General features: G+C 33.5%; 1 protein-coding gene across 4 annotated transcripts in view; it reads right to left on the bottom strand.

The window, feature by feature from the left end:
- PCDH11X (protocadherin 11 X-linked) overlaps positions 1-24,990 on the bottom strand; it is a 594,276-nt gene that overhangs the window by 512,632 nt on the left and 56,654 nt on the right. For all 4 annotated transcript variants that reach the window (XM_010952652.3, XM_045515025.2, XM_010952653.3 and 1 more), the window contains exon 3: positions 7,647-10,142. In XM_010952652.3, the coding sequence (XP_010950954.1) occupies positions 7,647-10,142 (2,496 nt within the window). The remainder of the gene's footprint in view (positions 1-7,646; positions 10,143-24,990) is intronic.

Raw genomic sequence — 24,990 nt, 5'->3', positions numbered from 1 at the left:
TGTAATTTTAAAGTGCACCACTTCCAAAAGTTAAACAGAATTACTAAGCAAATGATAAAGAAAAAGTTACTGGTATAGTTTGAAATAAAAATAGTTTTAAAATTCTTCATCTAAAATCTACTTACTATTTCCTAAATTTTTCTACAATGAATGTGTAGAGTATGTGCAATAAAAATAAAAGCCTATGACTACTCTACAATTTTAACAGTCTATTCCTAATTCTAAACACCGCATAAAACTGTGGATGTTCTGTGTATGAACACCCATAATGCATGAAAAAACAAATTGCACAATAGTTCTTTTTCAAAATACTAATTATATACAACACATACAGTTTTATATTATCACAGCACCTTCAAATAAGCTAGAAACCTAAATCTAAACAATATTTAAAATAGACAAAAAGTAAGCTTCACAAAGTCTAAGGAAAAAATGTCTATTACACAAGAGCACCTAGAGAAAACATTTACAGAATGTGGCTTAAGTTCAAATGAGATTAGTCAAGATTTACTAGGCCTGTAGCACTTGGCCTGTTGAGATAGGCATCATATCACACCGAGATAGACACACAATTACAAAATCTAATTAAACAGTGATGAGTGTGGGCGACAAATTGTAAAATGAAGCAGTGATATTTTGCATCGAAATAAAAATGATTAAATATTATACAAAATAATGGTTGATTGAAGCTAAATTCAACTTTTAAAAATTATTCTGAAGTATATGTGTTCTCATTGGTAAATGGACAGGGTAGTCAGCAGAGAAAACAGAAGATGCACACACAAAATTTTAATTAATGGGTAGAATTAAAACTGTTTTATGAATTTTTCAATTTAAATCATTGAAAATAAAAATAATTTAAGAAATGTAATGGTTTGATTATCCTACTTCTAGAAATAAACTTTTATATTTAAAGTAAAATGTGGGAATGTACTTCATTAATTTTTTTTCAATTTATGCACTGTGGATTTTAATCAAAAGGAAGTAATACTCCTTTAAGTGCTTGCAAGGGTGAAATTATACAGCAGGTTGTAGTTCATCAACGAGATAGTTCCTAGAAGTTTCTTTGATGACTAGTCTTAAGATTTGCTTTTCTTCTGTTTTTCTCTATGCACTGACTAGAATAAGAGAGATTATCAAGTGCACTACATTGAGACAATTCCAGGAGTCCACTGATGCTAACACAAGAGATGGGAAGATATTTGACACCTTGTAAGTCAAACATGTAATAATAACAATAATTAAATTAAAAGTGTCATCAAATCAACTGATAAGAAAGAACCAAGTAGGAAAATACCTATTTTTGTTCTCTCTGGTTTTTGTGGAAAACTAATTTCAGTGCCATCCATATTATTCTCAAATGGTAATATTATTTCCTCAAGCATAAGCAAAGGACAGATCAAGGTAGATAATAATTAAAACCAGAATCCATTTTCATATATAGCCCAATTTTAAATACAGTTAAATCTCAATCACCGTTGCTTTATACAGGTAAATATTTTAGCTTTAAAGGGCAGGAAATAAATCAATTTAGAAGTTCCTTTCTCACAGAAGTTGTATTCTGAGAGATGGAGTTACTTGCAGCCTTAAAAATAAAGTTTCCATTTTCACCTTCTGCAAAGATGACACCCATAAAACTACTGAGGAATTTTTTTTTTTTTTAGAGATTCTGGATAACTGTTTCAAGACATTTTCATCTTCATATATACAAAGGAGTGATTAGAAGTTTTCCTATTAAAGTCATCAAGGAAAGGGTCACTGATGCAGAAGAAAAATGACATATTCTGTAGCTCACACAATGTGCAGGAAAGGAGAGACTAGGGTGGTCATGACACAAGCATTTAAAATGCACTTCTATAATAATCACATGTACAAATGATCATGAAGCCACCACAGTTTATTACGGTACATGTGAAGTATTGATTCATTTTTCTTGGACATCATCATTTTACTCACAAATTAAACTGAGACTATGGATCTTGGAAACTGCTACTCTTAGTACGTTTTGCTACCTGCAGGGCACTGACTCTAGGGGTATAATAAGTTGGCTCAGTTTTGACATTGCTTAAAATGATTTTAATTAAACTGAAATATTAGGAAACAATGGGGGAGAAATTATGAAGTTATTCTATATGAATAACTTTCATAAAGGTAAATTTTAATTTTAAGTATTTTTCTACAATAGTTGTTTATAAGTATGTAATACAATATTGTAACTTACATGACAGCTATATTCACAGTCATTATAATTAACTATATAATGTCTTAAAAGCCAGATAGGAAGTATGTTCAGGGAACTTGACATTATTGGAGGTATCAGAGATTCTATATTGAGTAAATGGGAATGCTAAATTTTAACAGAAACCTTTTAAAAATATTACCTGCATATTAAATATCCAAAAATTAAATAAATTTGAAGGGCTAAATAAAGCATAAACCTCTTCTAAATACCTTTACATCAAAGAACACTTCAAACAACACACTAATTTAATCTAAATACATAATAGACCAAACCCTATTCACATTTTGCAAGGTAAAATGATACACAATGAAGTATTTGAATAAGAATCCAAGAAACATACGTTATGTCATGATTGTAAGGGTCCTTTATACTCCCTTTGTGTCCCAGGGAAGCATGTTTTTAAAAAAATGCTGTTAGTACTGTTAGTTAAGTCACAAGCAGCTTAAAGAGTACAGTGTAAAATTAAGACATATCATTCCTTCCTCAATAAATTTAATGTACACCCAATTTGAGGCATTTAGTCATTTGTGAAGGAAATTAATTAGTCAACATATTGTGAAGAATGAGTTAATTTAAAGGGCAAATTACTCAAAGCAATGAAATATATTCAGCAATTTAATGCCAGAGAAATAAATTACATGGCTCTATTTAGCCATGACTTTAGTATCTTATATTTTCCAAGGTAGTTTCAAAATTGAGATAAAATCTTTCAAACTATCCTATTTAAATCCTGTCTCTACTCCCATATGACTGGAATTATGTTTCATTATACCAGAAAAATCAGTACTTTTCCCCCCAAAATATCAGGGAGTATAAAGAACTTCACATTCTTCTTTTGATAGACAAAAATAGAAAAAAAACTTTTTTAGTATTTATAGAAAAAGGAAACATGATTACAACAAAAATAATTTTTTAATGATTAAAGGAGTGGAACAACATGATTACAATCAACATAAAAACACATTAAAATTATTTTATATCTAGCTTTTAAGCACTGATGAATAATTATAATTATTTTCTCCATAATGCTGTATTAGTGAATATTTTCCTCAAAATGAACTAAAGTGGTTTTTCTCTTGTTTGTTTTTGGTATTAAAGAAAATCTCTTGCCCTGGATACCTTTCAGAGGGTAGCTTGGATAGCTCAGCTTCACTTCCAAACTCCCGGAGATGATGTATAAATTCTTCAGCAATCAGACAGGGCAAGTAATTCCATGTTTCATGACTGATATATTAACCATCAGTTTGTACAACAAGACACATTACATCACATCACACTTGTTAACATTTAGAGCAAGCAAATGGAGAAACAGCATAATAAAACTCTTAATACACTGCAATGTTTCTTCCACAACTTTTAAATTTTGGTTGCAAGATTACAGCTAAAGTAAGCATGAGGTTCAGTGGGGCTTGATTTTTAAGGTTTTTTTTTTTTGTTTGTTTTGCTTGCCTTTATAGTGGGAAATCCAGATTACAAGATTAATAATCTTGGCCAAATTTTGAAATCGCAAATCATTGGAATTTTTGGAAGGGGAATGGAATTATGTTGTTCCTAGAAAGTTATATCTCACTGTAGATTTCAATAGTTGATGTCCTGGAATCAGTCTAGGACAAGAAAAATAACATGTTATCAAAATCAGACGGTTGTGTTCTAGGAGTCTTAGTTGCCAAGCATGCTACATGGCTAAAATTCACATCACTAAAATACAGATGAACAAAATCAAAGTTATGGAATTTAGCAGCAGTGAATACCAATCCTATTCCAAGCTATCTCTGACTCTGCTTACCATTTTGAATCCAGGTATAATACTTACAGCATTGGCTACATACATGAATTATAACTCTCCAAACCTTCAACCATTCTTTTTACCTCATTTCTGAAACTGCAAGACTATTTCAGCTCCAATCATAGGAATTTGTTAGGAAAAAGAATTTTTTGAAATGAAGTATGTCAAATACGTGGTTAAGACAGTTACTTGTACATAGAAGGCCCTTTTAAAATAATAAGTTCACTTTTATTCATCTATTTTTCAAGTGCGTAGTCTTCACAATTATTTCAAGGGGAGAGCTGCGTTAAGCAAGACTTCATTTTGGCACTGTATCTCTTTTATATGACCATTATCAAAATTGATTCTAAAAAGATTATACTTATTGTTTTTCTAAAGTCACACCAACCAAATGCTATCTCCTTGCCCTGAGAGACATTAATAGAAAGTAGACTGTAAGATAATCTTTTAAATTTCATGTTTTTAATTTCTGCTACAATATATACAAAAATGCCTTCCAGAATACTTATAAAAATTTGTATCAAAGAGGAGCATCAGATTCCCCAGGTATAAATGGTTTTATGCAATAGATACATTTCTATCTAGTGAACGTTCCGTATTTTTTCAAAATGCGAGTCAGAAAGACATCTATAGAAAATATTTGATTCCCTTTTAAAACATGAAATTTTGGATAAGTTCCCTTATATCTTACAGCCTACCTGAACCATTTCATTTCTTCACTTTCATATTTCCATTCAGTGAGTAATGGACTCAATGTAAATATCACCCTAAACCCTCCTTTAGAAAATATATTTCTCACTTTGTTTAAAATCAGTTGACTATAATTCTGCCTTCTGTTAACAGTAATATTTTATTCCACCATCAGAATCTCCTTAAGGAACAAAGAATTTTTATTTTATTGGCTGAAGCTTTCCGCCATTTTGTCTGATGTTCCTTTAAAAGTTAGAAGACACCTACTGTATTTGAATTTGTATAAATACAGGAGTTCTTTTTCAGTGCTCACTTATCTTGTTAGCATTCTGCAACATCAGTGAATATAAGATGCCTCTCCTGGCATTAATCAGAAGTTGAAGCATACATAAAAAGGGTGAAGAACATTGTAAATGTAGCACAAAATATATGGATTTGAATTATTTTTAGTATCACATTAGTCTGCCTAAGTTCATCAATTCATGTGAATTAATCTGAAACATCTGTGAACCAATGACATAAAATGTACAATTTACCTATTTTTCAAGATGTGAAAAAACAGAATAAGTCATCTGAGAACTCAATGATTCTAAGATAGTCCTTTCAGCTAATAAAAAACCCAACAATGACTGAGAAATTATCAGCATTTACTCTTCTTATTTTGCCTGTCTTGTGAAGTTACTCATCCTGTGCTTGGAAAAAGATTTCTTAGCTAAATAAAATAACATAAACTGCCCTAATGAAAAAGTTATTAATTTTATTGACTTTTAGGGATTATAAAATATTAAAAAGTGAGAGATATTTGGTAAACACTTCAATTTTCTCCTTCAACTATGCCTTGCTTACTGTATGTAAAACATCTCAATGCCTTCAAAAACATTTGAAATCGGCATTTGTTCTTTTAACTAACTTCAATTATTAAAAATGATGATCTGCAAAACTAATTCAAAAATCTCACCCTTTGTCTATATTTTTAAGTGAGTCACCAATTCATCTCGGGGAAAGTGCTATTAGTATACACAACACACCTGCAGTGCGATTCATAAAGGCTACTTTTCTGTTGAGAAATGTTTCCAAAAAACAGAATAGTAGCAATAAGAATTAGAAAATGAGTGTGGTCCTTTTAATGGTTAAATAAAACCAAAAACACACCATGATGAGATGTTAGGCATCTATTATGTTTGCCAGTCATCGAAGATCCACCTAGGTCGGAAAAAATGGGGCTCATTCGAACTACAGAAATAACCAATGCCCTGTAAACTCATTCAGACAATAACATAAACTCTCCAAAAGACAGTCGGGTTCTATTCCACCATTTGCAATAGCATAATTATGAACCAATTGTAACAAGAGTGAACCCACAACTGATTTAGTATCTTACCTTCACTGTGTGATTAAAAGAGAAAGATTAATGTTATTATATAATTTATGCAAATCCTTGCGTGACCTCGTTTCTTAAAACCATTTCCTCAATTATGGTAAATTATGTTCATTGTTATTTCGAATCCTGATAGACTTCTTAAATATCTCGAACTTTGGTGAGAGGAAACCTTTTCTGACTTTCACATTACTGCCATTTTATTTAGCCTGAATAGGTTTTCAAAAGCCTTTATTCACTGAGACTGAGATGAAGACCTTCTTAAGAGTAATAAAGTCAACATGTGGCATGACTTCAAGAGAAAAAAATGTAGATAAATTCCATCAGTTGACTTTATTAAGGAAATAATCATACTTAAATCATTTAATTTAGTTATGAATTTCTAGATACATATTCTTCATTTCTCCATGGAATACAGATAAAAAGGACTGTATAAACTCTTGTTATCGTAAATTTTTAAATTTATGTATACATACATTTTTAAATGTATGTAATTTTTTATTTTTATTTTTTTATTTTAATGTTTTCACTACAATTTAAAAAAAATTTGTATACAGATTTCTTGGGTCTTAATGTGCTCATATTTCCCTTCAGGCCCAGTAGGGAAAGCAAACATCTCATTTCCAAGAGTCATTATCATTTTTTTAAAAAATTTTTTGGGGGTAGGTAAATAGGTTTATTTATTTATTTGCTTATTTTAGATTGAGGTACTGGGGATTGAACCCAGGACCTCACGCATGCTAGGCACATACCCTACCACAGAGCTATACTTCCCTTCTCCAAGAGCCATTATCTTTTAAGATTGTCTCCTGAAGGGCTCTCAATACCTTGCATGAACATGCAAATGCCTAAATGGATATCTAAACTAGAGATCTCCTATCTCTTTCATTCTCTGGCTTGAAGATGAGAGTGAGTAGCGTGACTTCATTTTCCTAATCCCATTCTTGCTGCATTGTATCAAGACAGATTTTGCGGACCAGAATAATGGTGAGTTCTTCACCTGAAAATGGCACTCTTCTTTTCATTGTTGGGGCTTGGGAGCATGGTGGGTAGGGAGGATATCTTGATGCTATCTGATTGTCTTGGGCAGACACAGATTTTCCCAAGTGGAACTGGGATTCTCAACACCATTAAGTACTAAAACCTGCTTATCAGATTCCAAAAGGCTTTACTGTGATGTATCTAGTCCCGACTGTTCTGATCCTTATGCACACAATAGTATTGAGGACAGTGCCATGACCCTTTATTTTGGAGTTTTTCCAGTATATTCTCTAGCAAGAAGTATCATACTGCCATCTACAGATAACACTGCCCCTTTTGTAACCATCATTCTGCACCCAATTTTCTTACAGTCGGGAGTCATTTTGCTCTGATTTTTCACCAAATTTAAAACGAATCCATACATCTCTTTGGATACTTCTGCAGAATATGATTGTTTTTCTCCCTTGCTGGGTCAGTAGATTCGGTAAGACCTACTTCAACTGAAAATAATTTTAAAAAATAGAAGAAAATAAAGTTAGAAAAGTTAGTTAGAAACTTGGATTACCTACCGGTCTGGTGTGGACAGACACAGGGGTCTTGAAAGTTGTCACTGGATAGCTGCACTCAGAAACGCTGTAGGGATCAGAGCTGCTGGAGGAACACTTGGAGATGGAATCACAGGCCACGAAGGTGTTATCAAGAGGCAGTTCCTGGATGATGTGGTGCTTCGAATTCAGGGGCGTTTCTGGCTGGATCTGGAAGGCAGGCTGTGGGGAGGCAGATTTGTAGTGCCGGGCCAGATCAGGGCTGTCAGGCTTGAAAGTAGTAGGTGTAGTGCCCCAGTTGTACTTGCCCATGGTTTGCTCTTCCAGCTCAATGGGAAGGTCTAGTGTGACGCTGTTTCCATCATTGTCAGCATCATCTGCCTTGGATTCTTCAATAGTGACAAAGTTAAGCAGCAAGTTCTTAGGGGCAGGCTTCTTCTTCTTCTTCTTCTTTTTCTTCATCATTATCATCTGCCTGTTTTCTGGGTTTGGAGTAACCCATTCTGAATTCTGCTTGTTTTTCTGAGCAGCCTTAAGGTGTGGTGATTGGCGGCATCTTACTACAGCAGTGATGAAAATCACAAGGACGACAGTTATGGTGCCAGCAACAATGGCAACCACGATCTTGACATAGTCACTGGATGGTGAGGATGCATCAGCTGGCTCAATATTTTGGGTCACTGGTGTTTCAATGTTTCTGCGCACCAATTCATAAATCAGTGTAGCATTGGTCACTGACTCATTCACAAATAGATTGACATTTATGACATTGAAGAGAGAATCAGGTTGTCCTAAGTCCTTAGCTTTGACTACCAGTCTGTGTAAACCAAAGTCTGCAACAACACATTTCTCCTTCAGTGTAATGTTGCCTGTTGTTTGGTCAATCATAAACAGACCTTTTGTGTTTCCTCCTACAATGCTGTAACGGAGCTCTGCGTTCATACCAGTGTCGTTGTCAACAGCAACTACCGTGAAGACCACTGTGCCTGGATTAGTGGATGGTAGAACCAACTCAAAGGAGTAGTTGGAAGAAGGGACAACAAAAACTGGTTTGTTGTCATTGACATCAACCACATTTATGGTGACCTTGGCAGTGGAAGAACGTGATACCCTACCACCGTCCTCAGCCTTTACATAGAAAGTGTAAGATTCTTGTTTTTCTCTATCGAATGAAATATTCGGTCGGATGACACCAGTCTGTGGGTCGATGGTGAAGTCATCATTTGCATCTAAAATAGAGAGAGTGACTGCCGAATTTTCTCCATAATCAGGATCAGTTACAGTGATTAGTCCTACTGTGCCATGTCTTGGAAGGTTTTCTGGGACATAGAAGTTGTACTCATTGTGAGTGAAAATTGGACTGTTGTCATTCTGATCAAGAACCGTCACTAAGACGGTGGCATTGGTTATTAGAGGTGGCATCCCGTTATCTTTGGCCAGAACTGTGAATGAATATTTTTCCTGTTTTTCTCTATCCAGTTTCTTCACTGCAGTCAGAATGCCTGTACGACGATCCAGGTTGAATTCAGGTGGAGCATCAATGCCTAGCAGGTAATTTACCTCAGCATTACGCCCACTATCTGCATCCGTTGCACTTATTTTTGTCAACTGGGTGCCAGGAGAGTTATTCTCAGGAACAGAAAGACTTATGAAAGGCTGAGTGAAAACTGGAGCATTGTCGTTTTCATCTTTCACTTTGATAAGGAGCATGGATGATTGATTCAAAGAAGGTTTGCCAGCATCCGCGGCCAGTAATTTAATGGCGTATTCTCTTGTGGACTCGTAGTCAAGATACGCAGCAGTCTCTAGGAGGAACTGATTACTGAACACTGGCCTCAATCTGAAAGGGACTTCATGATCTGTGAAGCATGACACCCTACCATTATGGTCAGCATCTTTATCTGTCACAGTTATGAGAGCAATTTTGGTATTGAGTGGAGCATTTTCTGAAAGAACCACAGTGCCATTGATTGGATTGATGATGTATCTTATGTCAATTGATGGGACATTATCATTGATATCGGTCACATTTACTAGCACCATTGCTCTTGCTGGCATCAATCCACCATCACTTGCCAAAACCAGTAACCTGTGGTTGGGTGATTCCTCCCTATCCAGTGGTTCTTTGATTGTGATAAGTCCGGTAGTGGAGTTGAGGTGAAATAGCCTCTTGGCGATGTTGGAGACTAGATTGCTGAAATAGAAGTGAATCTTGGCATTTTCACCTATGTCGGCATCTGTGGCATGGAGCTGTGTCACTGAGGTACCTACGGGAGCATTTTCTGGTATACTGACTTCGATCTCGTTTTCCTTGAAGACCGGCCGGTTGTCATTTGTATCAGCAACACTTACTTGCAGAATAGCCGTACTGGATCTTTGAGGGAAGCCACCATCTTCCACCTTTACTTTCATTACATATGTGTCTTTCTCTTCCCTATCTAACTCCTTTTGAACTATCAGTTGTGGCATCTTCTCTCCTTCTGGTGTTTCAATGACATCGAGCCCAAAAATACTTTGACCCTGCAAAACACAAAATGAAACATTTTACCTCATGTTAGTATTTAATCAGACCAGTTTTCAACTTCTTGAAGCCACATGACATAGGGTCATCTCAGAAATAAGTCTTAACTTTGTCAATAACTAATATAACTAATATTGTGACCACAAACAAGTTGTTGAACAACTCTAGACATTTGTGAAATTCGAGCTGTGCTAGAAGATGTTTGGAGGGCTTCTCAGGTCATAGTGCTTTATGGTGATAAATGTAACTCATTTATGTGAACTATTAAAGATTTCAAAGGAAGAAGCACATAGAATTTTAAAAAGAACTGTCAGTAAGTTTCACATGGTGAACAAAGCTATTACTGAATTCACCACTGTTACTCCAAATGAATTAAAATATTTTTCTGTAGATTTCAGTCATCTAGGTCACCTTCTCACCACCAGTAGTAACAATCAAGTATAAAATATTATCCAAGACAAAAGCACATATATCACATCTAATAAATACAGCTAAAACCTTTGGCAGAGAGAGAAAATATGCGCTCTGAGAAGAATAATACCTTGTGTGAAATACACAGAATTTCCTTTTTCCCCTATAGAAACAGCTGTTAATAATCAAATTTTCTTGGAGATTAACAGCACAATGTTATTTAACTTTTAATTTTTTCATGAGCAGGCACAATGGACTGAAACTCACATGCCAAAATATCAAATTAGAAAATATAGCTTGGAATAGTACCGGTATTTTCTTCATGACCATAAAGTCAGGCTATGAGAATGTTTAAAATCAGTCTCCTCTGGTTCTGGCTTCCCTCAAAACCCTCAAGGAAGTGGTTCAATTAATGTAAAATTATAAAATACTTAATGTGCTTGGGTGCTCTTAAGTGCCGCTGTTTGTCAGCACATAGAGGGTCTCATACTCTTTTTTAAAAAATTCAACACCTTTATTGTGGCATGGCTCCTGTACAGTAAACTATACATATTTCAGATGTACAATTTGATGACTTTTGATGGATATATACACCAATGATACCACCACCACAATCAAGATAGCAACAGATCCATCACTTCCCAAGAGATGCAAATTTCAAATTCCCAATTTATCGCTTCCCACCCCCTTTACCCTTGGTAACCATAAGTTTGTTCTCTATGTCTCTGAGTCTGTTTCTGTTTTGTAGATAAGTTCATTTGTGTCTTTTTTTTAGATTTCACATATAAGCAATATCGCATGGTATTGTTCTTTCTCTTTCTGGCTTACTTCACTTAGAATGACAATCTCCAGGTCTATCAATGTTGCTGCAAGTGGCATTATTTTATTCTTTTTTTATGGCTGAGGGTCTCATACTCTTAAGTCTTTAAAACAAATACCTTAATTTTGATAAGGTCCCATTTATCAAATGAAAATAAAAACTTGCAAAAGTCCCTTTTCTGAACTGCAATAAAATGAGCCCTACACAGATAAACAGTGATCTTGCTAACTGATTGAGGGATATTGTTGACTGGCTCTCAGGGACACTCCTAGTCAGTGTCAGTTGTAGCACTTTGACAGAAACGAATGACATAAAAAATTACTGGAGGCTCTGAAGAAAAGATCAGGATATCTTAAGATTCTAGTACGTCGGTGATTATGAACCCTTACATATACATACACACATGCACACACACAGATAACCACACACTAAAATTTTTAATTCTTCAACATATATATATATATATATATATATATATATATATATATATATATATATATATATATTTCTCTTTTTTTAATTGAAGTATAGTCAGTTATAATGCGTCAATTTCTGGTGTACAGCATGTTTCAGTCATAGATACACATACATATATTCCTTTTCATATTCTTTCTCATTATAGGTTACTACAAGATATTGAATATAGTTCCCTGTGTTATACAGAAGAAATTTGTTGTTCATTTATTTTATATATAGTTGTGCATATCTGCAAATAACAGAAGTTGCTGACATGTGGTGAGGATCAGATATTGAGCTCTCATCTATGTGCTCTGTCATGAAAGGACAGAGTAACATCTAAGGGGTTTTTCCATAGATTTGTCATATCAGTGTCTAAAACAAGATCCTACAACTTAGAAGCTAATAAATGGTATCAGGACTTCAGGAACCACTAAAATATCTGGTGACATTATATGGTCATAGTATCTTTTTAAATTTACCAAAGTGTTACAGTTTACGTGTAATCTTGTATGATACTCAAGTACAGCTACCTTTCCTCATAAATTGCTTGAAGATATTTCTGCAAATTTTTGGATTCTTTTGTGGTTAGATTCACTTATACTTTTATTCAAATCCAGATGCATAATATATCTTGATGGGGGAGTTAAATGTTTATTATGAAATTTCCAGTGGCATTTCAGAAATACTAATTAAAATCGTCAGTTTGTGTCAATGTAATTTTTAAACATTTTCATATGAAGTAACCAATGTGCATCAATCTTGTTTTTAATTCGCAAAACTAAAATGAGCATTCTATTAATATTTTATTCAATAAACCAATAAAAAATCTGCCTTTTCTTTGCCAAGGGAAATATTTTTCATGTCATATCTATTTTCAAGTGTGAAAATTAGCAAAATGAAATCTATTCTTCAACTCTGTATTTTAAGAAAAAACAGCATTTTACAACAATAATATTAAATACATAAATACAGTACTTACTATTATAATTTGATCTAAGTAAACTTAGTGATTAATGCTAATTTTATCTTGTAATGATTTTTCAAAAGGCTTTGAGGAAGGTTCAGATCTAGAAAGCCTCATTTATGGATAGAAAACATAGTTTTTAAATTGCACTTCACAAAAATCTATGGCACTTAATACAATTTTGTTAATTCTTGGCACGCCAATATTCAGTGGCTAATACGGTTACAGCATTCTTCTAAGCACTGGGAATATGTTGGTGAGTAAACATATTTTACTAATGTAATGGAAATTAAACTTTAGCTAAGATGAGAGAAAGTCAATAACAATCTAAGTATCTACTGTTGTTGATACTAATAGATTTATGTTAATTGAGAATAATTACATTTTAATAAGCACTATAAAGATGGATTATAAAATATTACCAGAAGTTATACATGTGGGAACTAACATACATAGTATAGTATAAAAAGAACAAGTAAATATCTTAAGTTTTTGAGTTTCAGAGTCAATTATCAAATTTATGACTATAATACATCTGAGGAAAATAATATGCTGGCTTTAATTTTACAGTTTTATGTCTATGTATTTTGCGTTTGTATATTTAAAATGTAGTCCTATGTGTTTGCTAGAATTTTGAATTGACCTTTGCTTTCCCAAGCAAATGAAAGCAAATTTACACTGATTGAAAAGTCCAAGAACAGTATGTTTACTGTCTTTTAATTATTTTATGTGAAGTGACAGTAATGTTAAAAGATTTTTCAAATTTTCAAGTGATAATGCGATATACACACCAAGAAAGGATAATGTCCATATTGTTCTTCTGCCTTCTATGACTGCTCTGTCCAATCTGATAGTGATTAGTCACGAGTATTTCATTTATATTTTAATTAATTAAAATTAGATAAAATCTAAAAATTGGTACCTCAGTCTCACTAGCCACATATAAGTTCTCATAGCTACATGTGGGTAGTGGCCACCACATTGAAGAGCGCAGGTATAGAACTTGCTCATTATTACATAAAGTTCTATTGGAGTACTGTTCTAAGATGTCATATTTTTCTTTAATAAAAATCTATGTTCAGTCAGGTGATTGTGTGCCTACCACCCACTCAATTATTTAGATCTCTACAAATGACTTGCTGCATTACATATTTAAATTGCTTATTGCCCAAGAAATTTGAAGAAGAGCTGCCCACACCTAAGTCATAAATACTTTTGAACAAAGTTTTGGCCAGATATCTAAGTTTGGTGCCAAAGTGTGGTACCAACATGACCTTACTATCATTATTGATGACTATTCCAAGGCTGTTCCTCTAGCTTTTCTCCTTCAGGAATAAAGAATGACTAACACATGGATCCAACATTAGTTCTACCCCGTGTCAGTTACCGCAACTGACACTCAAAGCCACATGAGCAATAAAAAACCTGAAGCCATTTGCCATAGGTTAGACCATGACATGAGAACAATGGGAAAGGTGAAAAGGGGAAATAAAGATGTATGGCTCCCTAACTCAGCACCTCACTAACTTTAGCATAGATATGTCCTATATACAAAAAAAAAAGTTAGAAGTTGGGGATAACTGATGTGTAGTATCCTGAATTCTACGTCTTCTTAAAACTTCCCCTTGTTTACAAGGACAAACAACCAGAGAAAATCCTTGACTGTTTCTCCCAAATGGTCATCCTCTGGTGAGAGCCCTAGCCATCACTCATATGTGTGTATCTCTTGGTAATTTACTTGAGCTTGGATTACATTAATGAATGTGAGTGTAGGATAAAATGGCACCAAGCTTCATTTACATGTACAATCTCTAAGGACATAGCACCCAGCATATACGAACTCACGAAATAAGCATTTGTTAGATGAATGAATGCATGAATTAAAAGGCTAATTTCTATTTTAAAAGACAAAAAGAGAATGGGCAGAGTTTTGTTGTTCTTTTCTTTTAATTCTCAGTCTGTGTGGGCATAGGCATACACTGTAATGGTTGACTTAGTTTTTTTTTTTTTCTTTTACTTCAAGTAAATTGTCCAGAAAACAATTTCAGAATTATTTTTTAAAACAACTACTGTTTTCTGTTGGGGATATAATAAACTACCATGTCAATCTCTGGTAAAAATTTATAACCTAGTTGTAAACCTTTATTTTCAAAAGAAATAATGACAAGTACTTAGTGTGGTAAGTGTACTACTTATACAACACAAAACGCTACATCTGTCAACACACATATGTACAAATAGACAAAAAAAAAAAAAAACCCAGAGAAGAAAACAACATATTATATGAAATGGATGCAACACATTATATGTTGATTTTTGGTTCTAATATCTTAAACTAGTTTGATCTCAAATACACAAAACTGCCTATTCCAGTTCAGGTTAAGAAAAAATTATGGACTTTCTAATAACCTCATGTAATTCAAAACACTTAATCTCATTTGTGATATTTCATCCTAAATTCAAAAATAATCTTTGAATTTGCAAATCCAGGGCAATAATCACAAAATAAGCAAGATGTTATTAAGCTCATCTGAGACGTGAATTCTTTTTAGGGATTTGTAAAATCAAGGAAGAGAAAGTTGGTATTGGCTATGAAATTCCCAAGAGAAGTATTTTTCTTTTGAAAAAAAATGAATACGGAATATTCCTTGCCAAATTAAAAGCTATTTTTTGCCTATTGTTCTGGGAAAGAATTAACTGAACCATTGTACTAAACTTTAACACTTTTGACATATGCATGTGCAAGACACCACTTCATTGCCTATTGGAAGGTAATAAATAACACAGCACTCCCAGAGCTATAAATCTAGTACAGTTGCCCAGAAAATGCATACAGTGCCAGTAAGTACTAAAAATAGTTCCAAAGAGATTGGATTCTAAAACTGATTAAATAAAAGCTGTTTACTCTGTAGATCGAGGAATGCTGAGGGAAAGACTAAAAACTTATTTCTGAGCTTTACCACTGCTTGAATTACCAAGAACCAGTCAGATTTTTGAAATTTTTTTTTCATTTTTTTCTTACTGATACATCTTTGGGCCAGAGAAATGCAAGGACATAGTTTCAAATGGATAAAATTACAGAGATATGGCTGTCTTAGAAAATAGTAGGGAAATAAATTTAATGTTCTCAATACAAATATAATGGGTACTCCAATAAATTAATTTAATTCCTTTGAAAAGTTTATTGGTTTGCTTATAGGCTGCCTACAATTATTGGAGAAAATAGTAACTGTTTCTGAAATATTCAAAATGGTGATGTCATTTAGATTCTATGCACTATTTCCAGAACACTGCTTTCAACATTCATTTGTAGCAATGTCAAGGGAAATACAATAAAAAAAATGGATTATATGCATAATGACCTGATCTGTTAGTCACATATTTGACAATAACCTTGAAGTCATCAAGTCCCTACTTACTTTAAAGTTATATTATGAGAAGGAGAGTCATGTATTTAAGAAAGTACCAACTCTCTTTGGAAGAAATGAACTTACATTAAAATACTAATAGCAGTGGTGTTAATTTTGGCAAAGCCATGCACAAGGTTTAAGATATCCCATGTTTATTTTTCCTCTTTGGTATTTAGCAAAGACTATTTAGTAGAAGAACAATGATATTTGTAGCATATGAGTCTCCTTTTTTTAATGTTAGTTCCCCAAAAAAGTCCTTCCTTCCACTGACTTTTTTTTTTTCCTGATGAAATAATCAGATTTTAACACTAGGAATGGTGTATTTGTTTTACCTCTCTGTCAAAAGAGTAGGTACTCAGGAAGGTCATTGGAAATGATGGCGTCTTGATAGTAAGTTCTGTCTTAAAGGATACTCCTCCTTTGCTTCCATATTTTTGATGCTATATGATAAATATTATCTATTTTTTGTGGCCATGTGTCATTGTCACTATTCTGTGTCCTCTAACTGGGAGAATAATCAAACTACTTGATTATATTCTTTGGGATAAGGATTCAGCTTGAAACATCTTAAGATGTTCACTTAAACTCATGTTATGACCTGGAACAAAGGTTATTTAATTGAAGATGTCAGGGTGGTTCTATCCATGAGAACAGATGGATGTTGAAACAAATCCATTCATCAGGTTTCCATTTTTTCAGTCTATTCTTCACTTAGTTTGGAAGAGCCAGATTTTGACTTTCAGAAAAAAGGGGAAAATCTAAAACCAATGACTAGATAGGAGATATATAAATGAAACTAAAGACATAATCTGATTCATTATAGTAACATCCTAGGAGGAAACCAACCATTTTTACCAGTATGTATAATTCAGCATTCTCTTTCTTACTTGTTCCATTTTCTGCTGTCTCTCTTTCTGCTTTCTGCAGTTTCTAACACTTGCAAAGACTAAGCATGCCTTGTAACATAAAAAATAAAAAAATAAAAAAATAAAAATCTCTTTAATACTAGGCAAATGTTTAAAATACAAATTGGACGTGATCCCAGAGATTTTAGTGTTTTACATTTTATTTGAAAATATTTTCTTTTAAGGAATATATTTTCAAGCATGTGATTTTAATCACTAACTGCTTTTAATTGAAAAGACATGCAAAACAAATGAAATGTCACTCCTAATTGTTGTTAATCAGCTCTTTTTAGCAGCTGCTTCCCCTGTGCTCAAGTTAGATGAGCCAGTTTTCATAAGAAAGCGTGAATACAGTGCATTGACTCACTGAATGTGCCACTCACGCTAGAAGGGACATCAGACATCACCTAGCCTTCCTTCTTTCCTTTTACAAAAAGCACAGTGAGACTCAGTGAGGCTAGGTGACATGCTTGTGATCACACAGCTAGTTTATTGCAGAGCTGTGTTTGAAAGTCAAGTCTCTTGACTTTGAGTTCAATAATTTTAACTAAGGTTATCTCTCAAAAGGGAGGCCTTACTGATGCTGGCAAGAACTCTTGTACTATGGAGAGCCCTTGGGCATGAGAGAATCATCAGGTAATCATTATCCAAAAAGAGCAAAAACAAAACAAAAAACTGTGTTTCTTGATCCCCATTGAGCCATAGGCAAAAAGGTTTCTTCCCTGCTCCCTTCAAATCTACTCTACTACTCTAAGGAGTAATATTTATTGAAAAAAGAAAGCAAAGAAATACCATCTAAAATACTAAGAGCCATTATTTCTATACATAAAGATGGGTCAAATTCTCAAAATGGAATTTATCATCACTCTTTCTAAATAATTGATATAAAGTATTTTATATTTTCCAGAAGACTTTCTCAAATTTTTCTTTTAAGAAAGTATATATAGAAGAAAATCCAAGTGCATTTTATGTGGCTGCATACTTCACCTGAAGCTATTGTTTAAAAAAAAGTAAGGTAACCATCTACTGGTTAATTTTAATTAAAATTCATGATCAGGTCAAACCATATAAAACAATTAGTCATCAAAAAACTGAAAATATGATCTTTCATTAATAGACACTCTTGCAAACTTGATTGCTTATTAATATCAGGAACATAAAATTCAAGATGCTTCTAGACCAGTGTGTCAGAGAAAACTTCAGGTAAAGACAGTCAGTAGATAAGGTAAGTCCAGGGGTTGAGAGGAGATACTGTTACAAAATCTAAGGTATTATGAAGACATTTTATCTTTTAAGTCTCAGAGCTTCTTGAGCAGTTATAACCCTGATTGGTTCTATCCTCTGAATTGTGAAAAGTTCTCAACCAATTTCCGTTGAAGTTATTCCTCAAAGCCCAGAAATCTCCTTTTTTCCAAAAGAAGATTTCAGTTTCTATATTATATGGGAAGGCCATTTCTTCTGTGTCAGGGGGTCCAACTATTGATTAACTGGATATCCCAATAAAGATGGTGGCAAATTAGTCAATGACAAATTTGTCCATGGATTACATTCTCTAAGAAATGGGTAATCATTGCAAGAATAGTGCAAATCCTTTGCTTTTGGGGGCAAATGGAGTTTCAAATGGGCAATGATTAATCAGAGATGGCTCATTCTAATCAAAGCCATATTGAATAATTGGAAATTATTAATGCTAATGGTACCGTAGGTGAACAGCCAAATCCTGTGGATGATATATACATATATATGTATGTAACAAATATATTTCATTTGTTAATGAATGTACTGGATATCTCAGTGATCTGGTTTTTGAGAGGTAGGTTGTAGCACAACAGAGTCAGATATTCATGGAGATGGGGTAGGGTTTGTTGGAGGATGGCACAGGAGAGGCAGCAAACATGGGTCTTTTTTTCCCCTGCACATTTCAAACAGACCAAAAGAATATTTTTTTTCCCTAATGAAGGTGAAGGATTGGAAATCCCAGACATGGCTTTCTACAGACTAGACTTTAACTCAAATGCATACTCTTTTTTATTGGAGGTAGGAGTGGGCAAGAAGTGGTGGCACGGGATAGTTCTAATATGCATCTGGGATAAGAGATATTAAAGAGACAAAACAAAGCAGGGCAGACAATATTAGGCCATGCCCAGAGAGGAGTATGTTGTCCACTGAAACAGAGAAAGCTCCAGGTGAGGCTATTATATAGTCTAAGTTATTTTCATAATCCAAGGTCTACCCAGTTGGTACTGACTCCATGGGATACATCTTGAGGCATTAAAAAGACCTTACCTCTGACCCATGCTTTCCTGTGTAACTGAAGGGGAAGAGGAACTCATTCCCATTTCCCTAAGTGTTTTTCTGATTCTATTTTAGAAAGAAGTACTATGTCCTCTGAAATATTTCTGATTCTTTATTATTGTCCATACTTTGAGCAAGATGGAGACATGAAGCCCAAACCTCTCTGATGTCAAGTAATGCATGAGTACCATTTTTTATCATCAAATAAGTGATCATCACTAGAAAATTCATTATTTTCACCATCAACAGTATCATCATCATCATTGCCATTATCCTCATCATATTCATCATGGTTATGATTATTGTAGTAATTTTCATCCTCTGAAGGATACTCTTCTATATCACTGGCACTACCAGTTCCACAGGCCAAGGTAGGTATTTTTTACATAAACAAAAGGAACCAACAAAGTCAAGATAAATTTTAATATCTATTCACTTTGAAAGCTAAAATACATAAACTATTGCTATCTAAGTTATTTATCAGCATAGTATATGACAAAAATATTTTTGCCACTACCTTCTAATAAAAGAAAAATCATGTCATCTTAAAGCAGCTCTTCAACAGGAAAAAAGTCATTAGTGTTCTATAAGCATTACTGTGTTTATGCATTTAACAGTCTTAATCTACTCAAACTTACTACAAGTATTTAATATCAGCAAACATTATGGCTGGCACTGATGCCAGGAGTGATTTAGATTGCTCCTGGGATCAGTTTGAATTAGGAGAGACAATGATATTTTCAGACTACTAGTAATTTTTTTTCCTCAAGGGCATTGAATCACACTCTTAATCAGAGCATCAATAGACTATAATATCTAACCCTTACCCAGAGAATAGTAATGTTTATAAAAGTTCTCCATAATTAATTAAAGCGATGCCTTGAAAGTTTGAACCAGTATTTGTATGCCGTGACATCTAGTAACTATGTCAATCAATCAAACAACTGAAACTTCCGGTCTTACTAAGTTAGTCAGTTCTTTACAGACCCAGTCAATGACAAGCTGAATCAAACTGGTCTCAATTTCGCACATTAAAGCATAGACATTTTCAACGATGAACAGCATTTTAGATAAAATTATTATAGGCATAGGGTCAAAATATATCTTCAGGCCCAACAATACTGAAAGAAAAAAATTATAAAATTTAAGATGTAAGAACAATTGACCATACATAAACTCATTAATAAAAACATTGGCTTAATAAATGCTTCTTTTAACAAGGCAGCCATATTAGTGTTATCAAACAACAATGCAAACTGTGTTCCATCCATATACTGTATCTTCAATTAGTTCTTAATTTGTCTAATACTAGAAGATGTTAATTTTATCCTTTCTTAAACTTAAGAATAACAAACAGTTTTTGCAAAGTTTAGTATTTTAACATTACTAATTATTCTTATACCACCATGAAATCCAATTAGAAAAATAATGATTTTACTAATGAAAAGAATAAACCTTTCTTTACTAGCTGAGCTCCAACAATTTATAACATTTTACAAACAAAAATACTCATACATATTAATATTATCCTCCTAATTTTTATTCCAAGATCAGAAATTAATTTGGCAAAGGACACAGATATTTAACATAAATATTCAACTTATAAAGTGGATTCATTGCATAAGTTAAGATTTTGTTAGTGTTAATAATAAATGTTTTTTCTTGATATATAATGAAACAGAATAAATATTGAAATACCTTTGCATAACTAATGTTTCTCCCACTTGAAATTAGAAGAAAACCACCACTCAAGCTACTCTGCTTTATCATTTAGCATGGTGTTCCCCTTCAGTTCCACAGAGAAGAAACACTAAAAATTAATTATGACATTTTGCAAACTATAAAAAGCACGATTACTTCATAAAATCTCTATCAAAGGATTAGGGTGTGCTAATGTTTTTCTACTTACAATCCCTAAGGTTTAAGAAACTGTTCAAATTGCATTTATTGTTTAAACACTTGTGAAGTTATTTTCTCCTCTGGAAATGCTCATCATTTGAAGGTTTGGAGAAGTGTTCAAAACACCCTGACTTGTCCTTGTGTTACCCAAAAAGGAAACAGAAAAAAAGAGCCCGATTCTTGTCTTACCGGAAAGATAAGATTTACAGATGGGAGACAGAAAGGGTTGTGTAGGAAAAATATTTTAAAAGATTTATTTAGGAAAAGAAGAGTAAGCCTCCAAGAGTGGGAGGCTGATTCAAGGAGGAATCGTGGTGTTCTTTGTCTCCTCTTTCTCTTATACCCTCGCTTAGATGTGCTCTTTTGATTAATTGATGGCTCTTGTCCCTTTGCGCATGTCCTTACCCCTGGTGTACATAGAAAAACCCAAAGGGGTAGCCTAAACCGCAATGTTAATTATACGATGAACACTGGGTCCTGTCTGGTTAAGTCCTTTCTGCTACCACACAGTTGAGGCTGTCAGGTTCTAAGTGGTTTCTTGCTGGCACTCATTTAGGAGTGAAGTCCCTTTATGCTGGAAGTGGGCGGAATGGCATCCTCCAGACCGTCCTCCCTCTCCTCTACCAATCTGCCTGGTGCCCTCACTTATCTAACTACGTAACATTTGGAGTTACTAAAAAGGACAAAGCCTGCTCGTACCACACTAGGAAGGGTGGGCTAAAGGAGTAGTTATCTGCTTAGGCAACCCTGCCCCTCCCCCACACAGGGACTATTTAGCAAACTAAGAAAATATTTTTGGTTGTCACATCTAGGCAGGGGGTTGCTACTGGGACGTAGTGGTCAGAGGCCAGGTATAGTGACAAACTTCCTACAATGCCCAGGACAGCCCCAGTCCTGTCCTACCTCATCCCAGCATAAAGAACTGTCCAGCTCCAATGTCAATAGTGCCAAGGTTGAGAAACCCTGGGCCAACAGGATTGAGAATGACAATCTTAAAAGGAAAGGATTACATTATATCTTAATAAAAAGCTTTACTCTGAAATCAGTATAACTACAATTATACTTGTAGTGTCCGGCAAATAAATTCATCAAAAGAGAGTCAGAAATGTAAATGGAAAGAAACTAATCACACATGTACATTAAATTCATTTGTATAAACATCACTTTTCTATGCCAGTAAGCTGACTATAAACGTATTTTTGTACAGACTATCTTATCTTGTGGTTAATTAAACTTTTAATAATCTTGAAATCACTAATAAGTAATATCTAATTTTATGAAAATATAAGTAGTTTAAATGTTTCTAGGAGGAGAAGCTTTTAACTTTGCTCATTTTTATGCTAGGCCATAATAGCAGGAAACTAATTTCTATTTGTCACCAATGGAAGTTCCAGGATTTACACAACAACTTGAAATTACAGGTAGTAAAATCAATACACGTTTAAAATACAATATTTCAATTTAAGTGAATCCAACTAGTGTCTAATGATCAGACCATCTGACTATAGAACTGGGAAGGTCCTGATTTCCTCAGTTGATCTTTGGTTGTCAACTAAAATTTCAAAGTCAAGTGTTGAGTCAGTTTCCAAGACATGTTCTTATTCAATCAGAGTTAAAGCTATAGATGACAAAGAAAAACTTAACACATGGGAAACATTATTTATACATAGAAGGCATTATTCTATTGATCTGATATGAAAAAAATCCAACTATTTTCCACTTATGTTATCTTAAATCTAGTGTTAGTTATTATTTTTTTAAATAAAAATGGTGAGTATACTTGACATGTGACAATATCATAGGAAAAACCACAGTGGTTTAAATAACCAGGTTTTTATAGATATTTTCACAATACTATAATGTCATTCTCTTAGTGATTTACTAATATACAGTCAGTAGACATAAGTTAACAACAAAATATAAGAAATTTTCTATGTCTCATGACATCTCTTAATTTGCATCATATTGAGTCATAATGGATAATCCAGGGGACAGTGCAGGAAAAAACAAGAGCATGACAGCAGAATTATCACTAGCTTCAGTCTACCAGAAAGCTGCTCTAGTTCATCCTTTACCTGTTGAAACAATGCCTTTTCCTTATTCTACTGAAAGAGCTGTCATAAATGTCAAAAGATATGACAATTCTTGACAGTTAAGGATTAGAAAATAAATGCTTCAAAGGATAAAGTTAGTAGAAAGGAATTTTTAGTTTAACACTCTTTTGAACTGGGACATTTTGGGGGTTTTAATCTCCTTTTTAAAGACCTACATTAATTAAAGTTTACCAAGTAAGGTCATAAATAAGCAAAGGTCTTTTCAGTCCTTGTGCATCTACAAGTCTCAGTTTAAAAGGGTGGGATGAACGGGACAAAGAGAGGTACAGGCTTAAATGTAACAGGAAAATATTGTATGTTCTATTTGGAAAGTCACATGTCTTGATAAGATTGTTTTTGACTAAAATGTTCTTAAAATCGAGTACCAAACTATAATGTTCACAAATACATTCTGTAGTATTAATAAGTTACTATGATTAAAGTATGATAATTGAAGAGTGTAGTAAAAATAAGAAAATAATTTATCTTGACTAAAAATTAATGTAAATGTCTTATATGTCAAAGCCAGTATAATATTATATTTCCCCTCTGGAAATCAAAGCAGAAGTTAAAATTGTAGGTATCCACAGCCTCTGTATGTTATCACAGCCTCAGTAAGCCAATAGTTACAAGAAAAATGGCTTAAGGAAACATATATAACTACCAAAAAGGTTTCAAAGTGAATGTAGCTACATCAAAATAAATTGTTACAAGAGGAATCTCTTCATCAATGATGCCCAATGCATTGAGGTGTGTGATACCTACAAAGTCCAATTTGAAATTCCCTCTAAAAATCCCTACTATTGTAAATAAATACACCAATTTGCTTTGACCTACCTTCTTAGAAGATGCTGCTCCTTGTAAAATACTCTATATGTAATGAAAACCAAGAACAAGGATGCTACAACAGTGATCTGAACTAAAGAAGGGAGTTTACTAATAACAGGAAAAAACACCTAATAAAGATTAAATGTATCCCAATTCCATGAATAATTCTGGAATTAAAGAATGCTTTCTGAAACAAAAATGCTTTCTGAGAGTCTACTTTTTTAACTGAAGTATAGTTGATTTACAATATTGCATTAGTTTCAGGTGTACAGTCTGAGAGTCTTGATATACATTTGCTGAAATAGAAATTTTCTTGGTAGTATTTCTTAAGTATTTGAAGAAAAATCGTTGCAACAGGAAAAGATGATTTACTCAAATTTGAATATTAACTATGGAATAACAAAGTACTGACTACAGTTTAGAATGAATGGTTTATACAGAATTATACTCTAGTTTCATGAACATAATATCATGCACAAGAAGTCTGAATATTAAGGTGGTACTCAGGTGATAAACTTTGAAGTTATGTTTTGATTATCAAACTAATTTAATGTAATCACAATTTCTCAAAAATCTGACAACACTGGGATATATATTTTTGAAATGTAGTAAAATCCTATCAATGACAGTAGACTGGTAGACATTTAGTAAATACTGGTTTTAACTTCTGAAAAAGACATTTTTCTCTGATCAAAATCGTTTGTGATTTGGCAAACTGCCAAGCAGTGGAATAAATATACTTAATAAATACAAAATCAAAGAA

This window comes from Camelus bactrianus, chromosome X (genome assembly GCF_048773025.1).
Source record: "Camelus bactrianus isolate YW-2024 breed Bactrian camel chromosome X, ASM4877302v1, whole genome shotgun sequence".
NCBI lineage: Eukaryota > Metazoa > Chordata > Mammalia > Artiodactyla > Camelidae > Camelus > Camelus bactrianus.
Note: the sequence above shows the minus strand (reverse complement) of the source record. Positions and strands in the feature narration are given on the sequence as shown.